General features: G+C 45.3%; 1 protein-coding gene across 4 annotated transcripts in view; it reads left to right on the top strand.

Moving 5' to 3' along the window:
• The window catches only part of EXD3 (exonuclease 3'-5' domain containing 3), a 234,744-nt gene that overhangs the window by 78,989 nt on the left and 129,263 nt on the right, over positions 1–26,492 (top strand). For all 4 annotated transcript variants that reach the window (XM_009290644.2, XM_009290648.2, XM_009290647.2 and 1 more), the window contains exons 13-18: positions 228–337; positions 1,478–1,688; positions 2,804–2,970; positions 5,396–5,566; positions 12,897–12,950; positions 14,692–14,823. In XM_009290644.2, the coding sequence (XP_009288919.1) occupies positions 228–337; positions 1,478–1,688; positions 2,804–2,970; positions 5,396–5,566; positions 12,897–12,950; positions 14,692–14,823 (845 nt within the window). The remainder of the gene's footprint in view (positions 1–227; positions 338–1,477; positions 1,689–2,803; positions 2,971–5,395; positions 5,567–12,896; positions 12,951–14,691; positions 14,824–26,492) is intronic.

Below are 26,492 nucleotides of genomic sequence, written 5' to 3'. Positions count from 1 at the left end.
AACTCAGCATTTTTCATCCACCTCTTCTCTCCCAATCTTGATCTGCAAGAGTATCTCTTAGGAACAGGAGAGATGGGAGTTTGCCTTGTTCCCTATCTGAACAGTCTTTCCACTAATGTTTATACGTATATTGTCAGCATTTTAACTCTGAACTAGAAAAAGCTGCGGTGCATTAGCCATGATTTGAGTTTTCCTACCTGTGTGATTTGTGCTCTTTTTTTCTCCAGGTTATGGGACATCTGGAGACCTTAGCAGCCTTGCAGCCACATGGTCTGCTTTGAAAGGCATGGATAAGCAAGCACAAGGTGTGGTGGACCTACTCACAGTAGACAAACAAGTAAGGATGAACACATGAAGATACGGAATACTGTGTCTCCTGCATGTGCTCATAGATAACTGTCATGAATTCACAGCATTGTCTTTTTGTATCCTGTATTGGCAGGGAGATGGCTAAATGAGTAAATAGACCTTTTCCGCTTGTGGTTTTGAGGGTAATGTGATTCTGTAAAGAAAGACAGAAGCATTTGGTTTTCATCAACTAAAAAGTTAGAGCTTGATATACTAATAACTTTTTTCATCGCCTTTATAAAAGGCGATGAAAAAGCAATTGAAATGGAGACATAGCTCCATTCAGATAGGACAAAATTTCTGAGCACAAGTCATACGTGAACTCGGTAAGAGTAAATTCTTGTAGAAATTCTGATATTCCAAGATCATGCAGTATTGAAGCAGATATTATGGAGTTAATGATTTGTAGAGAACTCGTAATGTTCGTAGGAGGGCTGCTGGTAGATTCAGTACAGGAATTTCTGTTCAGCTGAAGTACAGCTGTCTCTGGGTTTGCACACAGTAGTTTTTAGCCGTCTGCAGAAATGTTAAGGACAACCATTTTAACGGGTAAAATTTAGAGTGTGTTTAAGGCTGTGGGTTGGGGTGAACCCAGATCTTTGGGACCGATAGCTTAACCTGGGAAGTGCTGCAGGGTCTGAAGTACCTGCCAGCAGCTATTGCCTCAGTTTAATCTGAGAAATGGCAACTGCAGAAAGGCCGTTGCCCACTGTGTTACAGGAATACCTTTTCTCACTGGAACTAGGAGGAGAAAGGTGCTGAACTACTGCTGCTATTCTTTTATTGAGTTGATGCCCAACAGCCTCCAGCATGGCTGAGCACCCTGCAAACCTCTGAGAAGTCACGGTCACAGCCCCACTGCTCTGATGCAATGCTGTACGACAATGCACTTTTTTTCCTTCCCCGGCTATGAAGGAGATTTCTTTCCTGCAAGTGTGTTTGTTAAACAAATAACCAGATGCCGTATATATCTAATGCCATCCCAGCCCTTGTCTGAGACAACGGGATTCAATATGCCAGGCAAGAGATAAAAATGATAGGGTTGCTACATGGCCCCACCCACTGGAATAGGAGGTGTTGTGGAAGTTGTTTTATAGCCATGTGTTTTATATCTTTTTCTTTCCATCAGCTGCAGAAGAGCTCCATTGACTGGAAGAAGGGTGGCCGGAAGGTCGATGTACTGTCCTCGGAGCAGAGCTACAAGGATAGAGGGTTCAGGCAGCCGGAGAAAGGACTCAGCCTCTTGGTGCAACATGTGCTGGGGAAACCTCTAGATAAAACAGAGCAGCTGTCTAACTGGGAGAAACGGCCTCTCCGGGAGGAACAGATCCTCTATGCAGGTCTGGTCACTGACTCTGTGGCAAGGTGCTACAGATTGTCCATTACAGGCTGTGTTTGTCTGTTCTCTGTCACCAGGAAAATTGTTAAGTAGCAAACAAAGAAAATGGCTTTGCAGATTAGTTCCTGTTCAGAGAAGCCAGCACATGTTATGTTTGTCCTTTTGCAGACATGGCTTTAATGGTTGAAGTTTAAACTGTCCAGTGATTCATTATTTCCCTTATGAAAAAATTCCTGTGCTTTGCAGATTTTGTCTGATGAAACATCACCTCAGTGGAAACTCCTCTCAGTAACTGAAAGGAAGAAAGTCCACTTCCTTCTACCTCATTTCACAGCCTTTCTAGGCTGTATTCATTTGTCATAGTGAAGTGCTTGTTAGAGCAGGGTTAAAAATGGGTAGACATGGTGTCAGAAACTGCAGCACAGAATCAGTACTGTGGAGGGACCAGTGTAGTTTATTGCTGATTACCCCAGAGTCAGAAGTCTGGGACTAAATCTTTTCCTGAGGCATCAAAGGACAGTCTACTGAAGCGAACTAGCCCTTTGTTAAATTCAGCTATCCTTGAAGCTGACACAGTTCCCACAAAAGTCAGTCACCAGGACTTGTAAAACTGGCTTGGAGACTTAGACAGTTCCCGCTGCAAGGAACAGAGGCCGCATGGCAGTGTGTGTGGGCAGGTGATTGCAAACAACTCGGTTATTACTTTTTAAGATATTACAACTAATGGGGAAGTTACCTTCCCATAGCTGAGATGCGGTAATAAACCATGGGCAAGCCGCTGCTCGGTAACAATGGAGAGTGAAGTGGGTTGGCTGAAGCTATCTTACATGGTGGTTTGGACAGGCACACTACAATTTGCACTACATTAGAGTCAGAGACAGCGGAGGGCCTGTCACTTTTTGAGCTTCTCTGCCTTGGCTCTTTGTGATCGTGTGTTAGGTTATGATGCTCACTGAATCAGTAAAAAGTACAGGGTATGACATTAGTAAGCTGGAGCTTCACAGGTTGTTTGTGTTCAGTGGCATTTACAAAGGCCAGGGTTCTTCCTTGCATTAGGCAAACCTCTGTTTTACTTTTGAATGAAACCAGCTGAGGCTCATATTCCATTTTTTTCAGCTTCAGATGCATACTGTTTGCTGGAGATCTACGAGAAACTCTGTAAGGATCCAGCAAGCTTTGGTCTGAGTTCAGACCTGACTAAGAGTCTGGTGGGAAAACCAAGCATAAAACCCAGGGCAAAGAAGCAGCTGAATAAACAAGAAGTACCCTCACCTTCTGGACAGGTTTGTAAACATCTTCAAAGAGCTGCATGTTGCTCAAGACCCCTGCAAATCATATGTTGCCTTGTCTCTCAGTCATACTATTAGCTATGCATGGCATGACTGTTTGTAGTCTGTTCTCAGGACTATTGCAGCAAACATCTTCCTCGCTCCTCCCCTTTACTGGTAAGATGTGCTTTCTCCTTTGCATGCCTTGGTTCAGCTTTCCCTGTAATTTTAGGTTCATTTGTCTTCACAAAATTTTGGTGCAGATCTGTGTGGCAGAATCCAGCTAACCTTGCTGGTAGAAATGTTCCTTCCACATTTCCTCAGTGGTGTGGGTTTGAATTCTGTGGCCTAGGTGTTGCATCAATGAGGTTTCAAAACTGACTTCCTTACTTTTGCTTTTAACTGAGCTTCTACACTTTGGTTTCACATTGGGAATGCCTCCTTCGTTGCATCTGGAGTAGACGTCTGCAAAGTTAAAAACAAACATTCGACCAAAAAAGTCTTTCTGTCGATGGCTTGTCTCTGTCACCCTGCCCACCACCACATACTCCATGACTGGCCTCCCCCTGCAATGTATGTTGTGACAGAACCTTAAAACTCTGCTGGCCATAGCTTGGAGCTGTGCGACTCTGCTTAAGTATCTTGGAATGTGACTGGTCCCTCTCTCTCAGTAATAAAGTTTTAGTTTTAAAATGCAACCATCTGGTTGTTTATGCACCTGTGAAAACATTAGCAGAAAAACAGTTTTGTTTGTTAACTGAGAAGGCTCACTATGGCTGTGTATCCTTCCGAGTAGTCCCAAATGTGCATTTAGCTCCTGAAGTCAATACTACCTTCCATGGTTGGACTGAGATGCTATTGATTATAGCCACCTTTGCAGGATCCTCCTTATAAAGTGTGTGTAAATGTACAGTATCCCATTAGTCTTAGTCAGGCAGTAGAACACAAAGCTGCTCGGTAGTTTCCTAAGCACTCTGTGTGCTTAGGAATATTGTATGTTACAACAGATCTGACTGGCTGCTGCAGAGATGGGAAAAGTAAGTACTTCAGGCTTGAATTACCTTGTGAACTCACGGGTCATCTTTGTGTTCTGTACAGTCAGATTCATTAAGCGAGAGGTAGTTGGTAAAACCTGGACTGGGACTCAAAAAAGCAGACTTTTCCTGACTCTGCATCCTGCATGACTCCAAGCTCTCTTTCCCAGTGTTTCCTGGTCCACTATCTGAAGTGGGGCTAATGACACTATTCTCCTTTATAAGCCTTTTGCTCTCTGCTGGCATGAAACATGAGAAAAAAGCTACATATGACATTGCTGGCCATTGAATAAACACTAGCTAAGAGCCAGCTGCTGCTCCTTTACATCTGTTTGAACAGAAGCAGCAGCACAGGGTTAGTGTTTTCCAAGTACCTCAACATCGAAGGGTCAGCTTGATCCGTTGTCACAGCACTCTGATGTCTCAGGGCACAACTGCATGCAGTAAGGGTCCTTGCAGGAGCCGGTGACAGTCCAGTCTACCCAGCGCTGCAGAGCTTTGAGTGCATGTACCAGCTTCTGGGAGGTGCAACGTCACACAGATTGAGCTCTTGGATCTGAGCTAGTTCACATGGTCAGCCCAGGTGTATCTGCATGGTGTGCCGTAGCATTTCCAGGCCTGAGTCAACTCCTGCAGAGTTAATCTGCAATGCTGCAGTAACTGTCTGGTTCCAAAGACAGCATAGCCCTGCATAGGTGGTGGCTGTGTCCTTCAGTCATCCCAGCTGCATTCAAGTTCCTGGAGGCAAAGCTGAACATTGGAGGTTCCTTAATAACTTCCCTTCTCCATGAATTTAGCTATTGTACTTCTGGGAGCTTCCCAACGACAAAGTCTCCAACTGCAGGAACTCCCCCAGCAGCAGACATTTGAAATAAAATAAACAGAATTCAGGCACTGCCTATTTTTAAACTTCCGAAGATAACAAAGCTGACGTGGTTGCTTTGTCTACCTGTTTCTCCCTCTGTCTGTCAGATCCCCTTCCCAAATCATAACTTTGACACGTATATTAATTGCAGTCTAATTCGATAGGGGAATAGCAGTCTTGAAGGTGTGTTTCTGTGACTTCATGAAAATGAATGTCTGTGTAGAGCATAGAAGGCGAGGCTGGTATTTCTCCAGGGAAAGGCTACAGATCCCCGGGTTGGGTGGCTAGCTGGCCAGTGAGTGAATGGCTAATTCAGAATTAGCCCCATCACGTGCTGCCTCCTGCCCAAGTGGTAGGTGGGCGATGTAGAAAGGACATGAAGGAGGAACTAGAGGTGTTGCAGAGCATGGGGGAGATTGTAATACAGGTGGTAGGGGACAGTTGAATTTGCCATGGCAGGTGAATGCAGGGAAGCAAAACACAAATGTACTGGAAATCAGCCTTCTGTTCTGCTGCTTACGGATCTCTTGCCTTTCTGTAGCAATGCACAGGATCCAAAAAGGAGAACTTGTGTCCCCCTGCTCCCATCTCCCCAAAGGAGTTCAGTGTGGTCTGCGATAACATGCTGCAAGGCCTTGGGCGCTATCTTCGCTGCCTTGGTGTAGATGTCCGGATGCTGGAGAATGAGGATGACCATAGGAAAGCTGCTGAGGTGAGAGAGAGAGAGAGAGAGAGAGAGAGAGAGAGAGAGAGAGAGAGAGAGAGAGAGAGAGAGAGAGAGAGAGAGAGAGAGAGAGAGAGAGAGAGAGAGAGAGAGAGAGAGAGAGAGAGAGAGAGAGAGAGAGAGAGAGAGAGAGAGAGAGAGAGAGAGAGAGAGAGAGAGAGAGAGAGAGAGAGAGAGAGAGAGAGAGAGAGAGAGAGAGAGAGAGAGAGAGAGAGAGAGAGAGAGAGAGAGAGAGAGAGAGAGAGAGAGAGAGAGAGAGAGAGAGAGAGAGAGAGAGAGAGAGAGAGAGAGAGAGAGAGAGAGAGAGAGAGAGAGAGAGAGAGAGAGAGAGAGAGAGAGAGAGAGAGAGAGAGAGAGAGAGAGAGAGAGAGAGAGAGAGAGAGAGAGAGAGAGAGAGAGAGAGAGAGAGAGAGAGAGAGAGAGAGAGAGAGAGAGAGAGAGAGAGAGAGAGAGAGAGAGAGAGAGAGAGAGAGAGAGAGAGAGAGAGAGAGAGAGAGAGAGAGAGAGAGAGAGAGCGCGCGTGTGTCTGTGTGTGTGTCTCCCATCTGTGCTCCTGGGGGAAGGCCTGCTGCTTACTGAATAACTGCACTGGTTAGTCACTCGCGCTGAACAGGCAGCAGGTTGGCAGGAGCTGCCCAGTGCATGCTTCCTCCTGTGCTCCTGTAGAGACCCAGTTCTCTGGTTCAGGCCGAGAAGCTGTGCCACATGGCAGCTGGTATTAACTAGTCCCTACAGCAGTATGTGAGCTTGGTTCTCCGTTTCCAAGAGAACACAAGCAGAGTGTAAAGATGTGACCTGCAGTCTCAAGTGTCTTTGATGGGGAGGTGGTGGTAGATTTGCAACAAGACAAAAATCGGAGAAAGGAACCCAAAATTCACTTAGGTTTCTAATGGACTCCAGTTTGAGCTTACAGGGCAGGTATTTGCCTGCCTTGTGCCTGGGTCAATCGAGCAGAACCATAATCAAAAGATGGCTGTTCAATATGAAAGGGAAAATTTCCGTAATAAATTGTCATGTAATGTCCTAGCTGGCTACCACCTTGTGAGATGACTCAAAGGTGATCAGGCACAACTTGCAGTGAAATGTTTGGGAAAGGAAGAGTCTCTAACACACGTGGGGACAATGAACATTGATCTGGACTCCCATAACAACTTTGACCCTCTGCCTCTCAGAGGAGAGACACATGCTTCTTCATTTCAGACATACTTCTACTATGCCAGAAATGGAGATATCCAGCCCACACAGTGTGTTGCTATCAAACGTGCACTGATCACCCGGCCTGGTGCACAGGATGTTTCCTCTTCAGATGTCTGCTTGGCCTGAATCCTGGGCAGGCTCTAACTTCTGCAGAAATAATTAATATCTCATCTCTGCCAAACTTGCACAAGTCATTTAAACAAACTAGTTCTCACTGCCTCCCCCCAGAGCCCCGTCTCCGCTTCTCATCCTGATACCTTATCGTGCTATGGACAGGATGTTTTACATTGCTTTCTCTATGGTGACCGGACAAACATCCTTTCACTATCAAAAGCCCTTGGAGTGTTACTGTATTGCAGAGCCTTTGATCTGTGCTTGGATAATCAAAGATAAAAATAGACTCCTCCCACCCTGCTTTGTATCTGGCTAGTCCTGATTTAATAAAAGTTGAACGTTCACCATCGTACACCCAAAAGCTTGTAAATGTTATTGCAAAGGCCAGGAGAAGGGTTTGGATCCTGGTCACTGAATACAAGATAGACAGTTTGGGTGTTGTCCCAACACAGTCTCAAACTAGTGTCACCAGGAACACATAAGTGTGTATGGGGTTAGTGTTTGTTCTTCATTAAAGTCATTTCACTATGATTTATCATCGATATGATTTATCAGTCATATTACACATCTCCTTGTGCCAAGAACTCCTGAATCGCCTGGCATTTGCTCCCTATTGTTCTCACTCCTGTTGCTTGTTAAAGTGACTTCAAGTATTGGTAGGCACATGGGTCTTGTCCTTCACCCTTTATTATTTGAGATCGAATTTAAAAGCCCGAGAGCTTTGTAGATTGTGCTTGGGCAGCTATGGATTTTTTTTATTTTTTCTTCTAGACTAATGTGTGTGGCAGTAATTGATTTGAGAAACCCCATTCCCAGGCTAAACTTGAAGTCTGTGTCCTGTGTACTGCTTCGTGTTGTGCTGCTATTATTGGCTAAATTTTTTATCTGGACAACAGTTGTCATGGCAAGTTTATCATGCCAGATCTGCAATCTCAGATCTGCCAGCCCGTGAGAGCAGAACCTCTAACACCACGAGCCAGTGCATTCCCCTGTTTTCCCATATTTAGCTGCTGTGAGATGACACCAGTTTGCATTCTGTGTATTTAATGGTGCCATTTAATTAGGACTGGACTGCAGAAGTGACTGATTAAAAGTTATCTGTCATAAGTGCAGAGAGAGAAAATCTCTAAAAATGGAAAAATAGTAGAAATTCATACTGAAAATTTCTCTGGTTAAATCTGTCCTCATGTTGAAGGCAAAGAGCTCACAGTCCATCCTTACAAAAATGTTTTAGCCTCTGTTCCTGAGCACCAGCCTCTCTGGGAAGAGCAGCTTTTCCAAGTACGGGTGCTGTGTCATTTTCCAAGTCTTCTCATTCGGTGGGGTAGCAGTAACATTTTTACCGTGTTACGTTTATATCCTAGCTGCTGTAGCACAATGCACGCAAGTGTTTGGCAAAGCAGGTATGCAGCTGGGGGATGAAATTTGTACCAGATGTGCTGGACAAGCTCCTTTACCTGACTTAGAGCAGCCTGTGAATTGAGAGCCGGGGGGGATTCACCGTGTGCTTTCCCTGAAACATGTCCTTGCCTGGCAGCACTGCTCCGGTCCTGCACCCTGGGAGGAGGCCCTTCTGGAGGGCTTTGGGTAGTGGCCCAGGCTGGCACAAGCCTGGCTCCCTGCTCTGTGGCAAAATAGGGAGGCCTCTCTTGAGAAGGGCTCTATGCATCCAGCCATGCCTCACCAGGGGCTTCTGACTCCATCCAAAGGTAAAGAATGACTCCATCTGGTAAACAACGCGGAGATTCGATCTCTCTTGTGCATCCTTCTGTGTGTGCAGCTGCCATTATTGGGATAAGCCACCCTTTGCATTTGCACTATTCCTAAGCAACATGTTATTTCCAATTAATACATTTTTCTTTACTTAAATCATGTCCTATGCCTGTTGTGTTTCTAGCCAGGTCTTCTAGCTTGTCTTCTGCAAACTTGTCATTGCAGAGAAACTTAAACGTATCTTTTGGGCCTTCTAGATGGATAATTGGAAGGAGGTGGGAAAGTTTCAGTGGGTGTTCCTCTTTTCTCTGCAATTTTGCAGAATCAGGTAGAGCAGTGGGATGCTTCTCATACTAGCCTGAAAGGATCACCCACCAGCCTGAAGTGACTATAGTAGATCTTGCAGTGTTGTACTTGGGGAGTGGAGCAGAAGCTTATAAGAAAATTTTGGTAGTCTCTTAGGTCGCTAATTTCTAAGAAGAGACTTGGTGGACACTCAAAGCCCCTTCAGTTGCGTTGTGTTTGGTTTGTTTTATTTTTTTTATGGACTGTGCTCTTGGTCTTCAAAATCATCCTCATCTCTAAGAAGAATTTGCACACTAAGGCAAACCTGGTATCTTTTGAAGCATGATAATATCCAGAAGGCTGGTAGAACTGGCTTCTTGCAGCTCACATGGTGTAGAAGGTTCCCTTGCAAGGTTACATCTACTGCCCCAAAACTCCAGGTGAACCAGCGAGTCGGAGAGGAGGGCCAGGCTTGGATGGATCTCAGGAGCCAGTTAGAGCAATGTGCACCTGAATCTAAATTGCCCTGGACTGGTTTGGAGCCATGGGACACAAAGGGGACTTCTAATACTGCAGCGAGCAGAGCTTCATGTCATGGGGGAATCTAATCTCTGATCTCGTCTCAGCTTTGAATGTCTTTTTCCATATTTTTGATGTAAACCACATTCTTCAGGTTTGCTAGTCTTTTTACCTCCCCACCAGTCTGTGGAGTAAATTCGCAGAGGAGGGATGAACAACTGTTCTGCCTTTAAGATCAAGACTTCGCTTTTGATGTTTGGTCAGCAGGAGGAGAATGTCTTTCATTGGAGACCTTGGTACAAATGGGTCTACATTAAGAAACAAAATTGGGTCGATGGTTTTGGTCTGGTACTTAAGGCCACGTTACGAAACAGGCAATAACTCTGTGCAATTTATGTTTTTCAGGAATGCTGAAGAGAAGTCTAGGGTTGAGATACCAGCAGTACAGCAAGTGCACTGCAGGACTGGACTGAGCGTGTTCATAGCTATTAAGCTCTTGGTTTATTTTAAAAGAGTCTGAGATAACAGGTAGGGGGCTTCAGGCTTGGATTGAGGTTTGTGATCCACTTCTCTAGTAGATCCTTGTCTGGGTGCTTTTCCAGCACACATCCTGGAGCAGATGCTTTCTGTCTGCTCCCTTTTTGTCTGAACTGGGCCCTTGCTGGCCTAGGCTCAGGGTCACTGCTTCACCTCTGCCACTGCAAGAGGGGCCACAGCTTTTCCTGGAGTGCTGCCTTGCAAAGGAGCACTGCAGTTTGCCTCTTCAAGAACATGTAGCGTTGCCCAAGATGTGTCATGCTTGGCAAATTTTAAATTACAGATCTACAGCCTTGAGCTGCTGTTTCTTGAAACCTTCTTTGGCCTTAATTCAGGATCCTTTAGGTTGTCACGAATTATTCTGCCGCTGGTGCTGGCTTCGAAACATAGGGTCTCTCTCTGCCCTCTCTCATCAGTTGTTGCCCTTCCAGGTCTCTCTTGTAGTAATTCATTTGGGTTCATTCATCTCTGCAAGATGAAAGTTGGCTGAACAGACAGGCACGTTAAGGGCTAAATAATAATACCGAGTTATTAGGGAGTGCTTTCTGTCCAGAAGGTCTAACTAAGCCTTTTCCAGAGGAAGTTGATACTATCTTTTTAATAGATTGTGAAACTGAGGCCAGTGCCCTCTCTGCAGCACTTGGGATGGAGCACAAGTCCCTGACACCCACCCCAACACGCTACTCTGATGGTTCTTTTCCTTTTATTTGCATCTCCGAGCACACATCTCCTGGATGATCCCAGTGCTGCCTTTGGTTATTTCTTTCAGAGGAAAAGAAGGAATTGTGCCCTTTTCTCCAGCACGTATCCTCCGTGGTTTCAGTCAGATGTGTGCTATCACATGGCTTTTCTGGCTCTGTGTGCTTCTCCCAGTTGTTGTTCCAGAGGCGGAAAAACATGCTGGAAGAGTTATTGCTTTTCTCCTTTTTATTTGATGTTCTTTGCCTGTCCTTGCAGAGCCATTTAGATAAGGGGATTTATCAAGCTTGAACTAATTAACCCTGGATGCAGGAAGTCAGAATGGAGCATTCCAGCTGTGAAAGCCTCAGACTTACCCTGAAGCACACATGGGTCTGAAGGAATTTCACATCTCTTTACCCTTGTCGGCAAATCACTATGGTGAACTTTTCTGTTGCCTTACTGGACTTCTCTCACTAATGTGCCATGAGGGTGGTTTGTTGGCAGGGCTATTTCAGTAACCCAGGCTGCCTGTAGCAGGATTGCATGCAGCACAGGGTGTCTCTGCTGCCACTTCAAGGTTCTTGTTCCTGGAGATTTTTTTTTTCCTTTATTGAGAGAGAGGGTTGATTTTGATAGAAATACAGTAATTTTGCCTGTAGGAAGATGCTTTAGAAGTTGTTGCAATCACTTTCTCAGTGCAGAACTGGCAGCCAAAGAGTGACTTCACAAAAAAGGGAGGAAAGTGGCTACCTGAAAGGTCAAGGTAGGAAAAAAATGGTTGCTTAGTTGACCACATGGGGAGTTTGTGCCTTCAGAGCCTCCTCCCCCTTGTTTCATGTGGCCATAGGTCCACTGGGTCTTAAGAGAATAGCTATCCAAGACAGAGTTTTAAAATCTTGGTTTGGTTTTTTCGGTGTTCCCTGGCTATGCTTGGTGGTGTCAGACTGTCTGGGAAGGGCAGCAGGACTCTGATCCCAAATGTGTCCTCCTGCCAGGGTTAAAGAGTGATCCAGCAAAAGCTTCTGAAACTCTGATCCAGAAGAAAGACCTCAGTGACACACGTCTGGAAACAGTGAAAAATACAAGGGCTCCAACAGAATCCAAGCCAGAGAAGAGAAGAGAAATAACCTCATGCCTACCTTCAAGTGCCAATCTCTTGTCAGCGCTAGCAGAGCTGAAGTGCTGGTTCACATGGGAATCCTTCTATCGCTACGCATTAAACTAAAAAATACAAGGGCTCCAACAGAATCCAAGCCAGAGAAGAGAAGAGAAATAACCTCATGCCTACCTTCAAGTGCCAATCTCTTGTCAGCGCTAGCAGAGCTGAAGTGCTGGTTCACATGGGAATCTATCTATCGCTACGGCCATTAAACTATTTCCCTCCTACAGGACAGCGTGAAGGGGTGGGAGGGAGGGATGTCATTTAATCATACGAAGATCAGTCACACTTTCATCCTTGTGAAGAATTGCAGTTTCAGATTTAGTATCTCCTTTTGGCACCAAACCATTTGAAAGTGTCTCTTACTCTATTGTGAAGGTCAGAAGTGCGGGTAATGAGTCCCCTGATAATTCAGCGCAGACCTTTCCCTTGGAGGACAAGACCTCTGATAAAAGCGCAGGATCGCAAGTCAGGAGGTGATAAACTCTAATGGAGATGTTCTTTGGAGCCTGGAAAGGGTGCATAATTTCTGTATGTCTGCTCTTGGGCTGCTGGGAGAATAACACTCTCTTATCTTTAAGGAGTGGAGTGAGCATCGTTCTGTTAATGTCTATGAAGTTTGCAGACACATTTAATGGTACATTTTTTTGCTGGAATTACCTGCTTAGGTTATTTTTTCCTTTCTCCCCTGTGCATTGCTGTGCGAGCAGAACTGCTTGCTTCTTTGTGAACCAGACTGGGGAAATAGAAATAGTCTGAGTTAAGGGGGAAAAAAAAGATAGAAAGGTTTTTGATAGGATTATTTCAAGGTGGATCGGTTCCCTGGGCCATCTGCAGTACAGATGCACAAGTACCTTGTTCCAGCACACACGAGGCAAGGCGGGTATTGGCAGGGAGGGGACATGTAGTGAGCGAGCGATACCTTGAGCTTCTATTGCTGTCAAGAGCGTATTGTTGAACCAGACCCAGATACTCTTGGCCTAGTGTATGTTGACACTGGAGAGAAAGACTCGATATCACCAGTTCATGTTCTCTCTGCTTTGACTGAAAGGAAAGCTTGAATCCGGTGTAACTTCAGCCCATGTTCATTATGATTTTTACTGTTTTTTCCAGATTGCCCGACAGGAAGGAAGAGTCATTTTAACCTCTGGACTCCCATATCAGACTGTAAGTGTTCAGAGCTTCTGGCATTTTTCTGGCATTGTATCATTGCATGGTCTGGGATGTGCAGTGTAGAGAAGAGGAAAAGTCAGACGTGAATGCAACAGCTGGCTGGCTTTTTCGTGTTTTCTGCACTAAAAACTACATTAAGGGTCTTGAGAGGTTTGCTGTTCTGAATGACCAAAGCTCGGAGTGAAATTTTTTTTATACTCAGTACCGCATCAGTGGGGAGAGCGATTGCTCTCCATTGGGGGCGGGGGGTGGAAATCAAGCCAAGCAATCCAGAACAAAGTGTTTCTGTTTAGCCTCACTGGCAGGTGAAAGGCAGCTCAATTCCCATGCTTTTTATCACAAAGATTCTTGTTTACTGACTGGCTCCACAGTGACATAGTTTCAACACTTAAAGACGTTTCTTCAGGCTTGGAAGGGAGAGAATGGAAGCCGCTAAGCATGGGTCCCGGTGGAAGCTGTAGAGGTTTTGTGTTCCTATAGATGCACAAAAAACCCAAAGCAAAACCCAACTTTACCCTCAGCACCAGATGTTCAGAGCCCTTCATGGGACACACTTCAAAATGGAGTGTTGGTGGGAATACACTGAACCTGTCAAGTCAGTGGTTGCAATGTTATGATGCCTGCTGCAGGTCCTTTGCACTTTGTTGCTCCCCAAAAATTCATTTGGAAGAGTGAAACTATTCTAGATTAAACATGTGAGCCAGAGTGCAGGACTTCCTTGTTACAAACTATCAACATAAAAGCTCCCAACTACTCAAGTAGCTAGTTGAAGTATTTGCAGAATGTAGGATGCTAATTTCCTACATAATAGCTGAGCATTGAAGAAAACTCCCCCCACGATGAGACACTGTGAGGCAAGTGCAGCCGTGCCACACTACAGGTTCCTTATCCAGACTGTGGTTCCTTGAGCCTACAGTTGATGTAATAGGTACTTCAGCATCCAGCATAATCTTATTTGGCAAAGCTTTAACTTCAAAGTACTGTGTAGGAATTGCAAAAGGAAAATAACTGCTTCCCAGTGTACGATACTGTCCTGGGAAATGTCTGGTTCCCTTTGTTCCTTTGCCTTTGTATGCCCTACGCGAGGACAGGATGGCTCTGCTAGTCTCCTTTACTTGCATGCAGCTAATCCCACCCCGCTGTGAGTACTGATCGTGTTCATAAAGATGTGCCTGGAACTTCCCAGTGCTTGCTCCCAGATACAGACTTCTCTGCTAAATGTGGAACAAACATCGAGAGACTGTCCACATCAACCACCTCAAATTCATTGGCCATCAGTGAAGTCCAGATGAAACGGTGTATAAACTGGAAGGGTTGAAGTGGTAAAACTGTCAGTGGACATTATCTCCATCATTGTGCTTTTGCATACTGTGTGGGATCTGGCCAGGTTTCATGTGAAAGCTGTGGTTAAATTCAGTTTCCTCTTGCTACCCCTGTCAGCACCACACCACCAAATTTTAAGTTGAAGGGGACTTGGGCGATCATGTTTCATATATATATATAAAATGCTGCAGTGCTTCAGTGCTTCAGTAGTCTCAGAGCTATTGCAGCAGTGGCTAAGTGTTAAATTACCAATTGTGCTTGTCAGATCAAAATTTAGACTGTAAGCACATACTAACGCCAAATATTATTTGTAATTAAAACCAAACCAAGGGTATTGGGAAGAAACCCATGGATCATGATGCATGGAGTGCCTCATTTATTGTCTTTTTGGTTTACGACTTGTCTTTTGAAGCTGCAGTCCCAGGTAGCAGAAGGAAGGTGTTTCTCTGTGAACTGCTCAGAAAAGGCAAAAGAACAGGCCCTGCAGGTTCTGAAGCACTTCAACGTTCAAGTATCCCTGGCGGATATCTTCAGCCGCTGCCAGGTAGGACAAAGCTTGTTTGAGTTAAAGTTCATGCTCGCTCGCCGTTTCGTGCACAGCAGGCACTGCTTCAGCTTTTTGGGTCTTGCACTCAGTGTCTTCTACTCGGTTCCCAAGATTTCTGCTTGAACTTTGGCAACATCTTGCAAAGCTGTGAGGAGTTCGGAGTGTGCTAACATCCGTCAGAAGTGTTGATGACTAAGTCAGAAGAGCAGAGGCACTGCATCTGCAGCTTTGCTAGAAACTCTGCTGTTTTTCTGATTTTTGGTACTTGGCATGTGTTTTGGCATTGACTATCACGGTTATAGTCTCTTTGTTGCTGTGTTCTCTGTCTAGGACACATGCTGTTTTAATTATAAACCATGTTTAATTATGGCTCTGTGATTCTGATAACACTTAATTACTTTAATAGGAGGATTTTTTTTTTAGGACTGTATTTTTTTTTTCAGAAGCTATTAGGTTAATTCATGTCCATGCTAGTTGATGACTACAGATTGTGTTTGGCACTGGATATCTGTGGATTGTTGTTAAGAAGAAATTTTAATTGTGTTAGCTCAAATCTCCATCTCTTCCAGTTTCACTCATGTATTTGTTACAGTAACACGCTGAAACCTATCCCTTCAAAAACTGTAACATAAACCAACTTGCAACTTCAACATCTCTCATCTTATCAGTGTTTAAAGGGAGAAAAAGAAGAAACTGCAAATCTGGCTAGAAAAGGAGCTTTCTCTCAGGAATAAACAAGCCAGCTGAACACTGCAGTGAAGTCTGGCTCAGTGCCTGGTAGTCAAGCTCGTGGGGGCTCCTGGCCTGGTGGAACTGCACAAGTGTTGTAGGAATAGCAATGACTTCTGAGCAAACACACCAGAGAGCATTTTCTAGACCTCTGCTTATATCTGATGTCGGTTATTGAAACTGTATCTGTAACTTACAGAGAAAATGAGAGTTGTCCAGCTGTGCAGGTTGTCTATAAGAGGAGAATGACGTAACACCATGCAGATTGGATCGACATAATATGGGTTGATCTTACTTCAAGATAAATGTATATATTCAGATATAAGATAGTGTGCTCAGTCTTGCGGTTTTATTGTTCTGAGAACAGATTGCAGTTGTTATAAGTGACGCACCATTTTCTAGACCTCTGCTTATATCTGATGTCGGTTATTGAAACTGTATCTGTAACTTACAGAGAAAATGAGAGTTGTCCAGCTGTGCAGGTTGTCTATAAGAGGAGAATGACGTAACACCATGCAGATTGGATCGACATAATATGGGTTGATCTTACTTCAAGATAAATGTATATATTCAGATATAAGATAGTGTGCTCAGTCTTGCGGTTTTATTGTTCTGAGAACAGATTGCAGTTGTTATATAGTGACGCACTGGCTTCTTTGCTATTTAAAAAAAAAAAAACTTTAAAAAACCTTGTGGATTCTCCGATTCCCTGAGATCCCATAAAATAGCAGTGTTCTTCCTGATGGTTGTTGAAATACCCCAAGAATAAGCACACAAAAAAACATGCTGCAGAAAACTCTCTGATATCTGTAATAAATGCAGGAGACTGTGCAGCATACGATATAAAACTGACCCCTTGCCCATGATCTGGAGTCTGGAACTATTTAACTATACAGCTTTTTAGTACGTGCTGTCTTAGTTTACAATATAAATAGGAGTAATCAATCTGGCTAGGAATATATACTAAGTGTTCTCTTACTTCCAGGAGAAATGCCTTCCCTGTAAATTGTGGTGGTAGAACAGCTGCATGTTTTATACTGCTAGGCATGGGAAGATGCTATTATTTGTCAAACTGCTCTGTGTTCTGATTCATATATTTACCTACGTTTAAGGCTTTGGCATTTTGGAGCTGATTTTGTTCAGCTGTCCTCTACAGACTGTACAAGTTTCGCTAATACGTTGCTGTTGCTCTCGAGGAGAATCCAAGCTCTTACAGCTGCACGTGTCCAGCAGACACCCAGCCAGTTTCCCAGGGGTGCTCGGCACTGCGGCTCTCAGTAGGTCTGCGTGCGAGGGGGAGAGCGGTGGGCAGCTGGTTGGGAAGGATCATACTGCATAACTGCAGAGTATTGACTGCCCACATAAAAAATGGCAAATTTCTGCTTTTAAGAGGGTGCTCTGTGGCCAACAGAGACCTCAGCACTTCATTTGTAAGTTCTTTCTAAAACATCCTAATTCTCTGCAAACCTAATTGGGCTTAATTAGGATGGAGGCTAGATCCTGAAACTGCTGAGCTGTGCCTTCCATACTGCCTGTTCTGGTCTTTAACCGGGTTACAGACCTCAGGGCTTGCAAACTGCTTTGAGGTCTGCCACCTCCTTGCAGAAATGTGTATTGCTAATTGGTGACCGAGGGTTTCGGCTGTCCCTGTAGCAGGGGAGTGCTGATGGCGTGCAAGCTGGGGCCTCCAGAAACACCCAGTGCTGCTGCCTACGTGCTCGGCAGAAGGAGGAGGCCGGGTAGTACTCATTCGTAACCCGGGCCGCTCTCCTTCCTCGCCTTTGTGGAGCTCGGCCGGCCGGTGTCTGAACTGCGGGCCCGGCAGTGAAGGACAGCCCTGTCGTGCTTGCCAGAGCGCTGGAGATGGGTTATCGGCTGCTGTCATCCACTGTAGATAAGCGTTTTCTGTGTGTCACAGGAAGCAATGTGGCATCCTGCCTGACTCTCTCTGTCTCGTGGAGCAAGGGCTTGTTTTGTCTCTTGGGCCTCTATTCTGTAAATGATTTGAGTCAATATGTCAGCAAATATTGTTGCTGTAACAATTAATGTGTGTAGTGCAGAGCACACGGTAAAAATAGGTCCCAATTCAATGTTGTACCCAAGATTGCTGTAAAATATGTTTCCTCTGTCAGCTCCCTCAGCAGGGATGGACGGTCTCTCTTTTGCAGATATAAAGAATGGGCTTGCTTTGTAACCCTGCCAAAATACTGCCTTTTTCTGTTAAAACAATGGCAAATACCGGTTACCTCTGTCTGACTTAGAGCAGCAAGTGCACGGAGAATTTCACCCGTGGGCTTCTCGGCATTTCTGCTTTCAGTTGTGCTGGGCTTCAACTTGGTTACTCTGGGTAAAGGCTCCAGGAATGGAGACTACAGCTGGCTGCATCAGTTCTGGCCTTCCAAGTATGGTCTTCCTATTGCACGTGGCTCTCAAGTGCTGCATCTTAAGGGCCCTGTGATGGTCATGGAGAAGCTTTAGCCAGGCCTGGTATTGCCTTCGGTGAGGAACGTTTTAGGGGGGCTGAGTCAAAATAAGATGAATTCTGTCTTCTGGTGACATGCACCCACCCCCACCCCCCCATGAAGTCGTATGTTTCCTAGCCTTAAAAGCTTTGAAATAAACCCATTCCCTCTATTTGAAATGCAAATGTCTTTTGTCTGTCATCTCTGCACACATTTGAATATCATGTATCCAGCTTTTCTTCTTTTCGGATATCCAAAAGTAGCTCCTTCAGAAAGGGGTGATGGTGAAATGCATGCTGGAGGGTGTTCTTACATGATAAATTCAGCACATTGGTCCCTTACACTAGTCAGGAAGATCTTTGTGGAGTTGTCAGGGGCTGTTGTGAGCAGCCTTAGGATCAGCTACCAAACTGGCTTGAGTGGAAGATCAGTGATCCTCTGCTCTTGACAACTTGGAGGAAGTTCTAACACAGAACTTGCATTTAAGAAAGAAAGAAACAAAACCTGCTAAAGAAGGTGACCTACTGGATGGCTATGAACATCTGACAGCTGTGTCATTTTATAGGGGGGTTGAAATTCGGCTTCTCTCACAGGTCCGTCCATTCAAGGAGGAGGTTATCTCCCATCCATCCTGGTGCTGCAGCCACCCTCGCTCGGACGTGGTGTCCATCCATGGGGCATGCCTGCCTGCTTTGACACTCACGTATGGCCTGGTAGGGCAGCAGGAGGACATGAACTCCATTCCAGTCTCGTAAAGAAACACTTGAAAATGGACATGATTGCCAAATCATTACCTGGGTGACTGACTTGGCTTTTTCCATCTTGCTTTTCTGCGCCGTCTCATTGAAGATCCGTCTGAAGCAGGCGTAGACTGCATCTACTGACCTGGCAGTGTGTGCAATGCCTCTTCATTTACTGCTCTCCTTCTCAGTAAGCCCCAGGTACCCAGGATATTTTGCGTCCTTTGGCTAAGGTATGGTGTCTGGCCTAGCCGACTTCTTGTCAGTGAAAAAACACTTATGTTGAAGAAGATAAATTCAGGAAAGGGGCTGGCAGCCTTTGGTTGTGAGTAATGTCGCTCTCTGCGGCACTGACAGGGTGAAATTATGGTTTGAACGGTGATAAACTGAGGAGATAAACAGCGCAAGTTGTTAGCTTTAAATCTTTATATCGCAAGTGTTTGTCACGACAGTTTGAAGGGAAAACAGTGTGTTCAGTGTTGTATGGGATCGCCGACAAATTACTCCTGCTATAGAAGAACCTCGTCGTTAAAGGATTATAACTCTGCTGTAAAATCCTTGCTGGTTTGACGCTCTGCAGACAGATTTGGAGCCAGGAGGGCCTGTCCGTCTTCAGAAAAGCTGAGTTGTGCTTTACTTGAAAGCCTAACTGCTGCTCAGCTCAATTTTGAGTCCGAAGCTTTGCTCTTGTAGAAGGGAGGGAGTGGGCTGGGGGACCTGGGTCCTGCGGTGTGGCTGTGCCACCTCCTTGCCTCCTTTGCGCCTCTCTTTCCTTTCCCACCCTCTATTTGACTTGACCCTTTAGCCTTTAAGCTGTCCGGAGCAGGGACCCTGTTTGAACAATACCTAACGCAATGGGAGGCTGATCCCAGGTGAGGTTTCAAGGCTTTCCTGCAAGGAAAAATGATTGCAATTATATCCCCTGCAAAAATAAATGTGCACAGAAAAAAAAAATCTCAGGCTCCAGCTGCAGTTTCTGCAACTGAACAGCCCTGCATTTATTATAGGATTATCTACAAATTCAAATAGGTTGTCTCTTTCACTTCACTGAATGCTCTGATCCTAAATAAGCAAATTACATCACCTATTCTGGTGTCCTGTTTAACTTATGACCTCAGCCTGAGCGCTGCAGGATGTGAGAGATAGCTGCTTTATTTCATTGTCTGGAGATCTGATATCTTTTTTTCCCCCCCCTTCCCTGGTCTCTCAGTTTCTAAGCTGCTCACCCCAGCCTTTTAGAAAGGTGTTAGCATGGGATTTAGGAGTAGGCGGGGAGGAGGGGGGGAGAAAGAGAGGAAACCACCATTTTTTTTGAAATTAGGTGCAAAAGTGTTCTAACAGTTGCAGCAAATGTTTCTGGTTTTTTGTGGTTAAGGTAACGAATTTCATTGCTGCAAAGCTCATCATGTGCAAGCTGATTTACGCAGAGGGAGCCCAGTATGGAGCAATCCATTTAGCAGGGACAAAGAAAAAGGCCTTATGATTAGATGAAAAACCCTGTGCTTGGGGCACTTTGCGAGAACCTTTGAAGCCAGCCTGGGAACTCTGGCAATATTAGTCGATAATTAGTAATATAGATCCCTCAAGCTGTTGTTTAAGTTGAAAATGTGCATGTCTCTCATGAGCCTCTGTCACACCAATCTGATCAGCAGGCTTTTTTGTTCCTTTTATGTGGGTTGCTCTGTCGGTCCAGATGATGATGAGAACTGCCAGACATCATCTTTCTCACTAACTTGAGAGCTGAGCAGCTATCTCCCTGCCCTAGCATCTCATGGAAGTGGGACCAGGGCAATTTTGTTTTGTGGTCACCTTTCTGGCCTGAGCAACAGTCATTTTATTCTTTTAAATGTCCCAGTTGTCCTTCCCCATGTGCAGTGAAAAACCAGTAGAATTTAAAGGCTGTGTATTTCGTAAAATGCTTCTGCCCCAGCAGATGGCAAGGGATTTGTCTCAGGAGTTGCTTAGGACAAAAAGCATCTGCAACTGAAATGGGGCTGGGGCGATCATCAAAGAATTTTGAAAATGTCAGTTCTCGGAGCCCACGTTTCAGCTTTTGAGATGCCTTCCACTGATGTAACGTCATGTCCCTATTTACTTCCTTTCAGCTCTGAAATCTCTTTGGAAAGGTCCGTGTAACCATCTAAATGAAGATTTAAGAAGGGTCATGTGCACTGGATTTTGTCGACTTGGGAATGCTGAGAAAGAGAATATCGTTTCGAAACCCTCTGTGGTTTAATAAAAGGTTCATCCATAGGATGCAATTTGTCAGCGCCTACAGGTCAGGAAAACCTGTGATTAACAGCATCTGTGGTTTCCCCAGATGTGTGAGTTAGCTGCTTACTCCTCACCAGCCCTTAACCCAAACTGAAAACTCAGCCCTGTGCCTACCCACTACGTAGGCTGTGATTTCTTGCTTCAGAGTGCGATTGTTCAACACAAAGGGTAAGGCCCTCTTAATCTTTTTGTTTATCCTGGGCTTGGCAATTTAGATGTAATCTGCAACTTGTGCTGCTGAGACTCTGGCCAGGAAGCACAGCTGGTATTATTCTGCCTCTACAGACATTGTTGAGGGAGCGAATTGACCTCAAAAGGTACTTGTCCCGGGACTGTCTGAATGTGAGCATTCAGTCGTGAATGCACCTAGCCCTGGCGCAGCAGCGTTTCATTCAGAGGGATGTAGCTCTTTTTATTTGGAAGTGGCTCTACTCGATGGTCGTTAAATAGCATCAGGGTTTGTGATAATTTGTCGTGGCAAATTGTGCTCCTTTCGAGTCTCCAGTTGAGATTGTTATTTGCTGATCTCTAAGGCTTTATAAACCGTAGTGAGAGCTCATAGCGAGTGGTCACCGTTACGTGCAGGGACATGGGGGCACACGGAAACAACGTGCCTCGTCCGGGTGGAGATCCCAGCGGGAGCTGATCGAGCCCCAACTCACAGGTGTAGGGCAGGAAGGTGGGCAGCATGTCGTCCGTACCGGCTCCACCACACGATACACAAGTGCGTACAGCACCAATCCTGTAAAATTCCCAGCCTGTAACTTGCTTAGCACTGCACTGCTGTCCATGTAAAGCTCAGAGCCCCCCAAAAAAAGGGCTCGACTGGGCCTAATTCTCACCAGCGAGCCCGGACAGTGCTGCCTGGTTCCCACAGACTGTACACTTCCCTGCCAAGATTTCAGTATCTTCAGAAATTCAGTGGAGCATGAAGGTCACAGCAAGGGAAGAATGACAGCCTGAGACTTTTTTTTTCCCCTTTCACCAGCTCAGAGCAGACTGTTGTCTCTCTAGCATGTTGACTGTTTTCATAGTGTTAGCGTGAAGTTTATGTTTTACACAGACCAGTGGAAGTCAGATATGGGAATGCAGCAGATCAGCTGTGTTTCTTCAAGGAAGATGGTCTCATGTTGCAGACTTTCTTTCTCAGTGTCTGCAAAAGCTTGATTTCCAGTGAAATTTCCTTTACAGATCTTTGTCTTTAGGTTCTTTTTGTGGACGTATTTGAGAGACTATACCCAAGGTTTCAGTTTGTGTATTTATTTCCTTTCTCTTATTTTCACTTGCAAAGCTGCAGGTGAATATTAAACTTCAGGAGGGGAAAAGGCTGTTAATTTTTCACGGTGTTATGTATTACAGTGCTCAAAATGATGATGCCAAATTAGCCATTAGAGGTCAAACCTCAGCGGACAGCAAATGTTTTCTTTTGAGGAAATCATCCTTATTCCTGGGAACCAGTTTTGTTCTCCTGTGCTAAACGCAAGAAAGGTATGAATGTGTGTTTTTTCCTGGAGGGCAACACTAGCTGGAAAAATGCTGGTTTTAGCCAGTGGAAACAGCACAAGCAAACAACGATTGGCAGTGAAAACAGCACTTGTATTTAGACTAGCATAGAAAAGAAGACACAATGTAGTGCAGAGTAAATGTCCTTTTATACAGTTCTGTACAAGGCTTTTTCTTCCTCTCGTGGGTTTGGACAGATCGTGAAGTGCATTGGTCAGCAGTGATGCTGGTGCACTGGGAGAAAGTAATGAAAGGTCAGTGGGTGACAGAGATGGAGTGACTGTAAGGAAAGCGAAGAACTCTCTGGAGAAGGCAGTGACACAGCTATAACTCCCATGTGTCCCAAAGAAACCGTCCCCATGTTTTCTCTCAAATGTCATGAGAAAACAAGAGATTTGTAGCCAATTTAAGTTCTGTTGGTTTCCAGTCCCCTGTGCCTCCTGAGGTCAAAGTTCAGTGTATTGACTGTGTCAAGAAGTCAAAATTCCCATGTTTTATACACTGTGGAGTTTCTCCTCCTTTTTGACATTGGTGCCCTTATAATGCTCTTTGTTTGTATGTCATGGTAAGGATGGGATGTCCAATTCCCGGTGTTTGAATGGCTGTATATTTATACTGGTGGGTTCTCAGCATGATAATCCTTCATATAAACCAGCAATAGAATCAGTGGGTCTTGCTATTTGAGCGACCTTGTACATTAAAAGTTAAATAATGTCAAAGTTCTTGCTTTCACAATGGAGTGACCAGCTTCATTAGTAGAACAGGTGAAGTGAATTGATTTGAACCCATCCAGAAGGCCTCTAGGCCTTTGTTATCACTTCATAGATCAAGGTGATTGAGTAGTGTCAGAAAGGAGCCTTTCTTCTAAACAGTTTGATGTGGGCCATCTTGTAGCACAGGTAATATCACGGCAATGTTTTCCCAAATCCTGTGGAGAATCCTGCACAAAACCCTTGTCCTGTTGTTGCAAATGCAATTAAATCCTGCTACGTGCTTCATGGGGAATGAACAGTTTTGCAGTCATCCAAGATTTGCAGTGTTTGCCTGGGCAGCTGTTAATACCGGCAGCAGACCTTTGTTCCTTCAGAAGAATGTGTGATCCCTAGGCATTTTTGAAGCTTTCGTTTGAGTCAGCATTATACACTGAGCTACACATACTTGGCTTCATTGTAGAATTTGCCAGATCTGTAATTGCTCGACAGCATTTATCTGAAGACCTTTAGGCATTAAACTGTGTAACTTCCTATTGGCATAAAATGAACTATATCTGTTATTCATAGTATTAATTGTACGAGGTGACACCCTACATCAAAACCGTACGTCTGTGGACCCCTGTGGGATATGATAGGTGATTTCCTTCTTCATCTACTCCTGCAAAGGCATTTTTAGCTAGAAGCAGCTAATGATGAAGATGGTAAGCAACATACATAGGGTTTGGGCTTTTCGAGAAGACCTTGTCCCCAAAAGGTGCGCGTGGTCTGAATTACTTGCTTGATGTAAGAAGAAACCATTTTGTGTTTGTGTAAACCATTTCATCCAAGGATCATGCAGTGTTTCAGAAAGAGAGACAGGTAAAGCAGTATCCTGGTGAAACCTGAAAAGATAAGCAGAAAGCTTTTAAATTAGTTTCTCAATTCATACATTGTGTCAGTCTTGAAGAAGATGATATTTTGCAGTTATCTTGATGAATAGCTGTATTGCGTGCTGTAAGCCCAAGGTAGGATTTTGCTGAGCTAGGCATGGATGCTGTCGCTGAATCAGTCGTTTATAAGAGGCTCAGGATAAATTTGTCTCTCTCATCCCCCAAGAAGGCAATAGAAATCCCTTGGTAGCGGGAAGGTTTTTATAGTGAGCTTATTTGATTGTGTGCTAATCTGGAACAAAGTCTCCCGACGGCACAAGTTTTTTTCTTCCAGAGGGCAGCCAAGTACCCTCCGGTTTCCTGACACCAGGAGTGATAGCTTAGAGGGAGAATGACAGCGTAGGAGTTTTAGCAAAGGTGGAAAACAGAACATTCGGGGCATGCTTCTTGTGAGTCATTATGTTTTCTCTGGACAAGTGGATTTAGATGATTTACCTGTCGATCATCTTGTTATTCAGGGAAGCGCTGGGGGAAGATGCAGGTGAAAGCCTGTTTTTCTTTCATTCCCAGTACCTTCTCCGTTCCCACCTCGGCTTTTCTCTTGGTGGTTTCTGAGGGAGCTGCTCCTACTGAGGCATTTTAGTGAAGTAGGAATATCATATGTTTAAGGCGAGCTCAACCAGGTTTATTTTCCTAACCGACCCTTCTAATGGCTGTGGTTGCAATCAGGTGACTCCAGCCTAAGGCTGCCTTGCAGCCAGGAGGGTGGCCAGCACTCTTTGTCCCCTGCACGCTTGTCCCTCCCTCATGTTTGCAGCTCGTGCTTGGGGAGGGGGCACATGGGGAGCCAGATGTTGAGAGTGATCTGGCTGAAATGGGAGTTCCCATATGCAGCTGGATCAGTGCGTTGTAGGCACAAGGGACTGCAGGAGCAAGTTACGTCTCGGGTGTACCGATGGCATGGACTGCTCCACCTCTGGCAGCCCAACCCTGGGGCAGTGCCCCTGCCTGGAGCCTGGGGCATGGCAGCGAGTATGGGCGTCCTGCAGAGGTGTGGGCAGACCACTAATCTCTGCAGCTGTTCAGATTTTAATTTAACTGTCTAATTTCATGGACTTTAAAGAAGGGGAGATCACTGAGCTGGGTCCTGCAGGAGGAAATGAGCTGGTGGTTAGAGAGAAGGAAGTTGGTGACAGAGGAGGAACATGGTTCCATGCAAACAAGGTCATGTGAATGGCTGTTTGGTGACAGGATGGAGTGATCGATGTGCAAGGATAATAGGTCACTGGGGAGTCAGCCTGAAAGCTGAAGTCTCTCAAAATGTGTGGGACATTGTGGAAAGGAAAGTCAAAAAGACATCAAGTAAAGCCAGACAGCTTCTTGCACACCAGCCTGCCTTGCAGCTCTGGCTAGCGTGCTTCCCTTGGCTTATTTTTGCACACTCCAATCTCTGACTATATAAACGAGTTGGGCACTAAAAAGTTGTTCGCACTTCCTTCTGCGCAGACACTGGCCTGAGCCAAAGGACTGAGCCTTCGCTCCCAGGAGTAAACCCATCCCGTGGCAGGGACCAGCCCTTCCTCGCCCTGATGAGCCTTCGCTCTGGCTGCCTTCTGCAGTTGGGCTATTCCTCCCCTGAGCGGGGCCTTCCCTGGATCAGCGGCATTTAGTGGCATTTACTGGAGGGCTCAGATTACCCCAGTGAAAATAATCGGTTATGCAAAGTTACGCTGTTTAGATTGGGTTTCTTCTGTGTGGCCAGTGAGGTGTGAAAGTCAATCTGCTCTGCAAACCCTGAGGGCACTTTCTCTGTGCTGACTTGATATGATAGCTTTGGGGTTTGGCTGACGGGGGGGAAAAGCTGGCCCTGGGTTCAGTTCAAAGGGACATAAACCACAGGTGGTTACGGTGGGACTGGGCTCACGAGCAAGACAGCGCTCCTAAATCTTGCCGGGGCTGAGCAAGCCCGGCCTGGCAAAGCAAATGAGTCGCCTGAGAGGGGGGTGCGAGGTTTGGGTCTTGCTGGGGTTGCAGAGCCCTTCCGTCATCTCAGCCGGGAGAATGCTGGTGAGGGCAGGTCGTGGCTTCCAACTGATGAATATTCTTGTTAATGGTTATATTGGTGCACTTCTCTTCACAGGCTCATCATCATGGTCCATGCAGTAAACAGTGTAATTAGTAAATTCTCATGGTTAGGAGAAGGACTTGCTGTAGCAGGAGTGTTTCATGGTGTCCATCTTATACTTTTCTCATGATAGTCTTCCTTTTCTCCCTGATAGAACCACAGATTTGGATTTTCAATGCAGAAAAGTCCCTGTGGACCAACAGTCCCTCCTGACTCTTCCTGCCTGCCGGCCGTGGTTTCCATGTCATTCC

This window comes from Aptenodytes forsteri, unplaced genomic scaffold, assembly GCF_000699145.1.
Source record: "Aptenodytes forsteri isolate BGI_AS27 unplaced genomic scaffold, ASM69914v1 Scaffold494, whole genome shotgun sequence".
NCBI lineage: Eukaryota > Metazoa > Chordata > Aves > Sphenisciformes > Spheniscidae > Aptenodytes > Aptenodytes forsteri.
This window is presented reverse-complemented; position numbering and strand designations above follow the sequence as displayed.